General features: G+C 48.1%; 1 protein-coding gene across 1 annotated transcript; it reads left to right on the top strand.

Annotated features, from left to right (window-relative positions):
• Nucleotides 1-2,567: 2,567 nt before the first annotated feature.
• LOC150066349 (uncharacterized) lies at nt 2,568-7,794 on the top strand. The gene is given in 3 exon segments (XM_090352593.1): nt 2,568-4,821; nt 4,824-7,610; nt 7,613-7,794. Coding segments are annotated over 3 exon segments (5,223 nt in total).
• Nucleotides 7,795-9,372: the final 1,578 nt, after the last annotated feature.

Genomic DNA, 9,372 nt, shown 5'->3' with positions numbered 1-9,372 from the left:
AATGACATAAAATGCAGATTTTTATGTAACAAAATCACTAGTAATCATAATTATCCTCTTGTAGTTCATATTCTGCTTAAAGAATTTATTATTAAGGAAAACTTTTCTTTCTATTCCTTAAAAAAACATCAGACAGAGCTGAATTTAACCTATGATTCTGTGGATGGTCTTGGCAGGTTTGTGTGTGTGTGTGTGTGTGTGTGTGTGTGTGTGTGTGTGTGTGTGTGAGATGGGGCTTGAACTCGCCCTGGGCACTGTCCCTGAGCTCTTCAATTCAAGGTTACTTGGTAGGGTTTTAAGGAGGTTCTTAATCTTCGCCAGAATACACCAACCTAGAAAATACATCAAAATTGTGTCATCTGAGTGCCTGGGGCCCATGCCTGAAATCCTAGCTGCTCAGGCGGCTGATCGAAGGAAATTACTTCAAATCGAGCCTGGGCAGGAAACTGTGAAACTTACCTCCAATAAAGTACAGAAAGACCCTAAGTAGAGCTGTGGCTCAAATGTTGAAATTCTTGCCTTGTGCGCAACAAAAGCTCAAGGACACTGCACAAGGCTTAGGTTCAGTTTCCAGGACTGTTCCACAAAATAATTAATGTATTCTGCCTATCTGCTAGTTGAGAATGCAGTAAGAAAACAGATGTCAGATAAATGATTACATGAAGACAAAAAGAAGCTGAGAGCTGGTGGCTCATGCCACCACACACACCCACTCAGGAGGCTGAGATCTGAAGATCACAGTTCAAAGCCAGCCTGGGCATGAAAGTTTGTGAGACTCTATCACAAATGAAAGTGGCACTGTGGCTCAAAGTGGTAGAGTGCTAGCCTTGAGCTGAAGAGCTCAAGGACAGTGCTCAGGCTCCCACCCCCCAAACAAAAGTTGTGTGAAGCTTTTTCTTTTTCTTCTCAGAATTGGGTAGTGATTTCTCCCTTCTTCAATTACAAAAACTTGCTTTAGTCCCACATAAGGTAACTAAAAAGTCATAAATGTATAGAAGATGTTTTCCATTTAGATGGTCATTAAATAACCAATGTAGATAGAGGAGGGGATGAAAAAATATGATCCTAAAAAATATCCAAAGTTGGAAAGAGGAAAGAACTGAAAATCAGTCTAGCTTCCCTACTACCTTGGCTCCTTTCAAATGCTCTCTCCTTTGGCATGGAAAACCCTGCCACTCCTCCATACTGACAGGTGGGGAGCACAGCTGGTAGAAGGAGCCCTAAAGCTCACCTGCTGGCCCTGTGGATCAGGTAGGCCCAGGCTCTCTAGTACAGAAGAAGGGGCAGCAGCCACCCAGGCCACCCAGCACTGCTGTCTACTGGTTAGCGTTTGTAGAGGACCTGACAATGTGTGCTTCCCACCCCCTCAGAAAGAACAGAAAATAGCTGCATTAATGACTGCTTATCTCTCATTTCCTGCAGTGGGAGTAGGAAATGCTTTTTTTCTCACTATGTCAACCCTGCTTTACTAAAAGAAATCCCTGCTACTGAAGGGCAAAAAAAAAAAAAAAAAAGCGCCCCCATTCTGAAACAGCAACTGTCTTGTTTTTTATCTAAACTGTGAGTGACCCAAAAGTGCACCTAAATTAAAGAAACAGAATTGTGGTGCCATTAAGTCCCAGGAACTGACCTGTCTGTGTTAAAATTAACCAGGACTCTGTGTAAATTCAAGGGATGGCATTTGTTTTTCCAAAGCAGAACTCGCACATAAATTCAAGGGATGGCATTTGTTTTCTAAAACCATAAAACTACCCTTAGACAGCTAATTAGGACTCTACTGGTATAGGAATCCCCCTTAGCTCCAACCGCCCTGAACTGTCCCTAACCCCTACCTTATCTCATTCCAATAGCTGATTGCTGTGTTGATGTAAATCTGTAGTCTTTGCCTTTAAAAGCCCTGTAGAAAATCTGTTCAGGGCTTCCTCCTGGGCTCCCGCTGTATGGGAGTGTAGGACGGAGCGGAGCCCGGAGCTAGCCCGCCTGAATAAAGCCTTGCTTTTGCATTTCGGAACGTCTGACTCTCGGTGGTCTCTTGGTGGTCGTCTTGAGACTTGGGCATAACAGTTGGGGGCTCGTCCGGGATACTCCCAAAGACCCCCGAGACCCCAGACCCCGAAGGTAAGGAAACAGCGCTGTTGATTTGTCTTGTCTTGTCATCTGTCTGTCTGTGTCATTCTCGCTTGAGGACGGCCGCTCCAACTCGTATTTCTCGAAGGGATTGCCGAAGCGGACGCACTTGTACGGCAACCCTGGAGGGACTGGGAGACGTCCCAGACCCTCCTCTCGTAGAAGGGGGTCCCTGGAACCCCTTCCAAGTACTCGTAGGGCGTGAATCAGTCCGGTTTTTGACCGGCACTGACCGGGAAGGTCTCCTAACCGAGACTCAATTGGCCCAACTTGATCTTGGGTCTGCTCCTTCTGTTTCTCCGCAGGAATCAGCAGACCAGTGTGGGAGATCTCCATCTAGTGAGTCTTGTAAAGCTCAGGCCTGTGTGTTTTGTCTTTTCTTGATATTTGTCTTGCCTATTGTTATTTTGTGGACTGAACGACTGACGAGACCGAAAACCATGGGTAATACTCCATCTAGCCCCTTGGACTTGACTCTAGCTCACTGGAAAGAAGTTAAGGAAATAGCTCAAAGCCAAAGTGTAATTATTAAGAAAGGAAGATGGATCACCTTATGTCAGGTAGAATGGCCGGCTTTTGAAGGAGCTAATTGGCCACCTGAGGGGAGCTTTGACATAGGTAAGATCAGGGTGTTACAACGCTTAATCTATACTCCCCGCCTGGGCCATCCAGACCAAGTTCCCTATATAGTAACCTGGAGGGAACTCATGGACAAGGACGCCCCGACTTGGGTTAGGCCTTTCCTACCCCCAGCTCCCTCCCCTGCTCCTTCCCCTACCCCAATATTTGTTCAAAAGACCCGGAGTGAAGGAAAAGAGGATAAGGAAGAGACCAAGAAAAATGAAAAAAATTATACCCACCCGTCCTCCAGGGAGGGACCACGGAGGAGGAGATGTTCCCACCTCCATACTCCCTTCCCCAGCAAACTCCACCCCAGGAGAACTCTGAAAATGAAAAGACTCCAGCTGTGCCCTCAGCTCCAGAAGGTCCCGCCCAGTCGAGGAGTTACACCTCCCCAGAATTCTGTTGCCCTTCCCCTTCGCCCTTTAGGTCCTGAAGATGCAGACGGCCGACAATGGTTCCATTACTGGCCATTCGCTACTAGCGATCTTTACAATTGGTGCACTCAGAACGCCCCCTTTTCTGAGAAACCCCAGGATTTAATTCGCTTGCTTGAAACTGTCCTTTTCACTCACCAGCCCACTTGGGACGATTGTAGTCAGCTTTTACAGGTCCTTTTCACCACTGAGGAAAGAAATCGTATCCGGGAAGCGGCTCGGAAACTTATCCCCGGCCCCACGGGAGCACACCTCACAGATCCTGCCCTGATCACCGCTTATTTTCCCGAGACCCGACCAGCATGGGACTACAATACAGCTGAAGGTAGGGAGCGGCTCCTCGTCTATCGCCAGGCTCTGTTGGCAGGTCTCAAGGCGGCCGCTCGCCGACCTACAAATATGGCCAAAATATATGATATCAGACAGGGAGACAGTGAAAGTCCGGCAGCATATCTTGAGCGGCTCATGGAAGCTTTCAGGCAATATACTCCGTATGATCTTGAGACCCAGGAGTCCGCTCAGATGATTATGTTTGCCTACATAAATCAGGCTGCACCAGACATAAAGCGGAAGTTACAGGCCCTAGACAGGCTGGGTGAAAAGTCTATTAGGGACCTAGTGGCAGCAGCGGAGAAGGTTTACAATAAAAGAGAGACAGAAGAACAAAGACAGGAAAGGAAGGAGAGGGAACGTGAAATGGAGCGTGGAAAGAGAGATAGAGCTAAGGAGAAGAGTTTAGCTAAAATTCTGGAGCAGCAGCAGGCACAGCACAAGAAGGATCTTCGAGAAATCCTGATTTCCATGCAAGCAGGAAATCTTAGACTACCTTCTTCTTCGATTAAGGAGCAAAATCCCAAACCCCGATCAAGAGTAGGGAAGAATCAGTGTGCCTATTGTAAGGAGGAGGGGCATTGGATCAAGAATTGCCCGGAGATAGCCAAGAAAAAGAAAAAAGAACAGAGAGGGGGATCAAGAGTGTTGCCAGCCCTAGAGCTGGCTGAGGACAGCGATTGAGGAAGTCGGGGCTCAGACCCCCTCCCTGAGCCTAGGGTAACATTGAAAGTGGAGGGGAATCCAGTCACGTTTATGGTAGACATGGGAGCAGAAAATTCAGTGTTATTAGCCCCGAGAGGGCCAATGTCTACTAGAACTACATGGGTACAAGGGGCGACAGGCACTAAACCCTACAAATGGACAACCCAAAGAACAGTGGACTTGGGAGTGGGCCGGGTAACTCACTCATTTTTAATCATCCCTGACTGCCCATATCCATTACTTGGACGGGACCTCCTAACGAAAATGAAAGCTCAGATACAATTTACCAGCAGTGGGGCTTCCGTAACAGACTCTAAAGGAAAGCCTGTCAGCATTTTAGTGACCAGCAAGCTGGAAGAAGAATACAGGCTGTATCAGCATCCACAACGAGAACCCCCAGATCATGAATGGTTACAGGCATTTCCCCAAACATGGGCAAAAACTGGGGGAATGGGACTGGCAAAACACCGTCCCCCAATCTTTGTGGAACTCAAGGCTGGGGCCGACCCAGTAAAAATCCGCCAGTACCCTATGCCGTTAGAAGCAAGGAAGGGGATTACCCCCCATATTAGAAAATTGTTAAAACTAGGAGTCCTGAAGCCCTCCAGTCAGCCTGGAACACCCCATTGTTACCCGTCAGAAAGCCAAATTCTAATGATTACAGACCAGTGCAAGATTTAAGAGAAGTTAACAAAAGAGTAATGGACATTCACCCAACAGTCCCAAACCCATACACCCTGCTGAGCTCCCTGTCACCGAGCCATATGTGGTATACTGTGTTGGACTTAAAAGACGCCTTCTTTAGCCTGCCCTTAGCCCCACAGAGCCAAATCTACTTTGCATTCACTTGGCACAATCCTGAAGTCGGGATAAGCGGTCAATTAACCTGGACCAGGCTGCCTCAAGGATTTAAGAATTCGCCTACTATCTTTGATGAAGCATTACATGAAGACCTGAGTGAGTACCGCTCTAAAAATCCCGCAATAAGTCTATTGCAATATGTGGATGACTTGTTAATAGCTGCTCCAGACAAAAAAAGCTGCCTGAAGGGAACGGCTAGACTCTTAAAGGCTCTTGGTGACCTGGGCTATAGGGTCTCTGCTAAAAAAGCACAAATCTGTAAGCCTGAAGTCACCTACCTAGGCTTCATACTTAAAGAAGGCAAACGTTGGCTGACGGATGCACGTAAAGAAACTGTGCTAAAAATCCCTGTGCCTAAAACAGCCAGACAAGTCAGAGAGTTTCTGGGAACGGCGGGCTTTTGCCAGCTGTGGATACCTGGCTTTGCTGAGCTGGCCAAACCCCTATATGAAGCCACTAAAAATCTTCCCGAATTCCACTGGACTGAGCCGATGCAGAAAGCCTTTGAGGCAATTAAGAAAAGCCTTTTGGAGGCCCCCGCCTTAGGCCTACCTGACGTGAACAAACCATTTACATTATTTGTGGCAGAGAATAAGGGGATAGCAAAGGGAGTGCTCACCCAGCCGATTGGACCTTGGAAACGGCCAGTGGCCTACTTGTCAAAGAAATTGGACCCGGTCGCAGCTGGGTGGCCTCCGTGTTTAAGAATAATAGCTGCGGCAGCTCTCTTGGTAAAGGACGCTGATAAATTGACCTTGGGACAAAACCTGACCGTGGCTACTCCGCACGCTCTAGAGGGAGTGCTAAAACAACCGCCAGACCGGTGGATGAGCAATGCCCGCATGGTCCATTACCAGACCCTGTTACTCAACCCCGCACGGATTAGTTTTTGCGCACCCACAGCTTTAAATCCAGCTACTCTGCTGCCGGATCCGGATTTGGAAGCGCCCCTGCATGACTGTGAGCAGATTCTGGCCCAGGCACACAGCCTCAGGCCAGACTTGCTGGATTCGCCGCTACCACATGCGGAGCACACCTGGTTCACAGATGGCAGCAGCTTCATTCGGGATGGGAAGAGGTATGCGGGCGCGGCAGTCACCACGGACACCAAGGTAGTGTGGGCAGAGGCACTCCCCCAGGGAACATCTGCACAAAAAGCGGAACTAGTGGCACTAACAAAAGCCTTACAGATGGGAAAGGGAAAGAGGCTAAATATCTATACAGACAGCCGGTATGCCTTTGCCACCGTGCACATCCATGGTGCCATCTATCAAGAAAGGGGGCTGCTGACAGCAGAGGGAAAGGCCATTAAAAACAAGCAAGAAATTTTAAGTCTCATCCAGGCCTTATGGGAACCAGCAAAAATTGCCATCATGCATTGTCCCGGTCATCAGAAAGGAGTTGATGCAGTGACTAAAGGGAACAATCTGGCTGATAAGGTTGCCAAGGAAGTGGCCCTCCAATCTAGAACAGAAGTACTGACTTTAATAGACCCAGGGCCACGAACGCTGCCTCCTGTGCCTCAATATTCCCAAGAAGACTTGGAATGGATAGCGAAAATTCCCATGGCCCACAAACCCCTGGACAAGGACGGAAACAAAGACTGGTGGAAAACTTGTGAGGGGAAACTTATCCTGCCACAAGAGCTGGGTAAAGGGATTCTTAAGAGGATTCATCGAGCTTCTCATATGGGAACCCGAAGAATGCAGGATTTGCTCCGACATTCCAAAGTGAAAATTAGGTAAGGAAGTCAACTTATTGAGGACATTGTTAAAAATTGTAAGGCCTGTCAGCTCACCAACACCCCCAATCAACCGGTTACAAAAGGAGCTCGCCTCCGTGGGGATAGGCCAGGTACGTATTGAGAAATAGATTTCACAGAACTTAAACCTGGAAAATTTGGATACAAATATTTGCTAGTTTTTGTAGATACCTTTTCAGGATGGGTTGAAGCCTATCCCACAAAGCATGAGACTGCAAATGTCGTGGCTAAGAAGATCCTGGAAGAAATCCTACCCAGGTATGGTTTCCCATCCACCATTGGGTCAGACAATGGACCGGCTTTTGTCTCAAAAGTGAGTCAGGGAATAGCCTCTGCACTGGGGATGGAGTGGAAATTGCATTGTGCTTATAGACCCCAGAGTTCAGGACAGGTAGAAAGAATGAATCGGACTCTAAAAGAGACCTTAACTAAATTGGCCTTGGAGACTGGCGCAGACTGGGTGTCACTCCTTCCTTTTGCTTTGTTTAGAGTAAGAAATTCCCCCTACCAGCTTGGCTTCACCCCCTTTGAAATAATGTACGGGCATCCCCCACCCATTATCCCTAGTCTACAGATGGAATTGCTTGCTGAGCTGGATGATACTGAGTTCTTGTGTAAACTGGATTACTTGCAGCTCGTGCATAAAGATGTGTGGCCCCAACTAAAAGCATTATATGACTCCGCTTCTGTCCCTGCCCCCCATTTGTTCAGACCAGGGGACTGGGTGTTCATCCAGAGGCATAACCCAAAATCTTTGGAGCCGCGGTGGTGCTACTGACGACACCCACTGCCCTCAAGGTAGACGGCATCGCTGCCTGGGTCCATTACTCCCACGCCAGACCGGCTGACCCCTTTGCCCTGGACGAAGACCACCAAGGTGAAACATGGGAGGTCTCCAAGCATCCAACCCAGCCGCTTCGTATTCGCCTCGTAAAGAGAAAATTAGACTGAGTGTTATTATAGCCATGATAATGTTCTTATCATCCCTCTCTCTTGCTACTTGGACTAATGCAGGAACCAATCCGCATCAACCCCAGCGAGTGACATGGGCAATAATTAACCCTGCCACTGGAGCGGTCATTAACAGCACCACTAGGGATGATGCTGTACCTCTAACCTGGTGGCCTGAGCTGATCTTCGACCTGTGTGACCTGGCCCGAGGGTCCTGGGATATAGGGGATTGGACCCCTGAACACCAAAGGGAGACCTGAATGCGGAGGTCGAAGGGGATGCTCCCTCCCCCTAGTTGGAGACCCCCAAACCCCTGGATGCTGCCACATCCTGAAAAGGGCAGCCCTCAGGGGAACTTCCTTTTATGTCTGCCCAGGAAGTAATCAAGCAGTACGGGACATCAAAAACTGTGGAGGGGCAGAATCTTATTATTGTGCTAATTGGGGATGTGAAAGCACAGGGACTGGATACTGGATCATCCAGAAGGGAATGATAACTGTCCAATGAGTCTCATCAGGAAGGGGGGCCATTAACCCTTTATATGGCCCCTGTAGTAGTTTCAGATGCAACCCTTTAAAAATTATCTTTACAGAGGAGGGGCGAAAAGAGAAGGATTGGGAAATAGGGAAAATGTGGGGACTTAGATTGTATCAGAGTGGGTATGACACAGGTCTTTTGTTCCATATTCGGAGAACAATCCGACCTGCAGAACAACCACAGATGGTGGGACCCCTACCACCTCCCCCACCTCCTGTTGAGGTAAGAGTCATTGCTACCTCTCCCCTCCCCCCGGTCACACCTCCCCCTCCTGATGTAGAAAAAGAAAAAGGGAGCTTCCTCCCCACACAAGAACTATCAGGAGGCGAGGAGATCATAATGTCAACCGTACGTTTAGCTTTTCAAGCATTAAATCAAACTCGCCCAGACCTTACTGCCTCATGCTGGCTGTGTCTTTCCCATACGCCCCCTTTTTATGAGGCATTAGGATGGAAGGGGGATTACTCCATTGAGGCATCCCCAAACAAATGTAGGTGGGGAGATCCCACCCAGACTGAGACGGGGGGTCAAACTTACCCCTTACAGATGACCAATATCACATGCGTCAAATCTCTGTATGCTCCTGAGAGTTGGAATAACTGCTCAGTAATCAGTGAAACCAAGGGTAAATGGCTAGTGCCTTCAGAAAAAGGGGTATTCTGGCTCTGCCAATCCACAGGTTTGACCCAATGTGTCTCAACTGAAATCTTGCATTTGTTTAATGAATCTTGCGCTATGGTGACCTTACTTCCCCATGTCCTTTATCATTCTGATGAAGAAATAACAGCACGCAACCGTCAGAGAACAAAGAGGGAACCGCTTACCGCGCTGGCCATCACAACCCTTGTAGGGTTGGGCGCAGCTGGAACAGGATTAGGTGCAGCTTCCTTAGTACTACAGCAACAGGGATTTTCAGAAGTAAGGATGCAAATAGATGCTAACTTAGATAAAGTAGAAACCTCAATCAGGTATTTACAAAAGTCTATGGAATCCTTAGTCCAGGTAACACTGCAAAACAGGCGAGGCCTGGACCTTTTGTTT

The sequence above is a fragment of the Megascapheus bottae genome, chromosome 2, assembly GCF_031878675.1.
Source record: "Megascapheus bottae isolate mThoBot1 chromosome 2, mThoBot2.hap1, whole genome shotgun sequence".
Classification (NCBI taxonomy): domain Eukaryota; kingdom Metazoa; phylum Chordata; class Mammalia; order Rodentia; family Geomyidae; genus Megascapheus; species Megascapheus bottae.
Note: the sequence above shows the minus strand (reverse complement) of the source record. Positions and strands in the feature narration are given on the sequence as shown.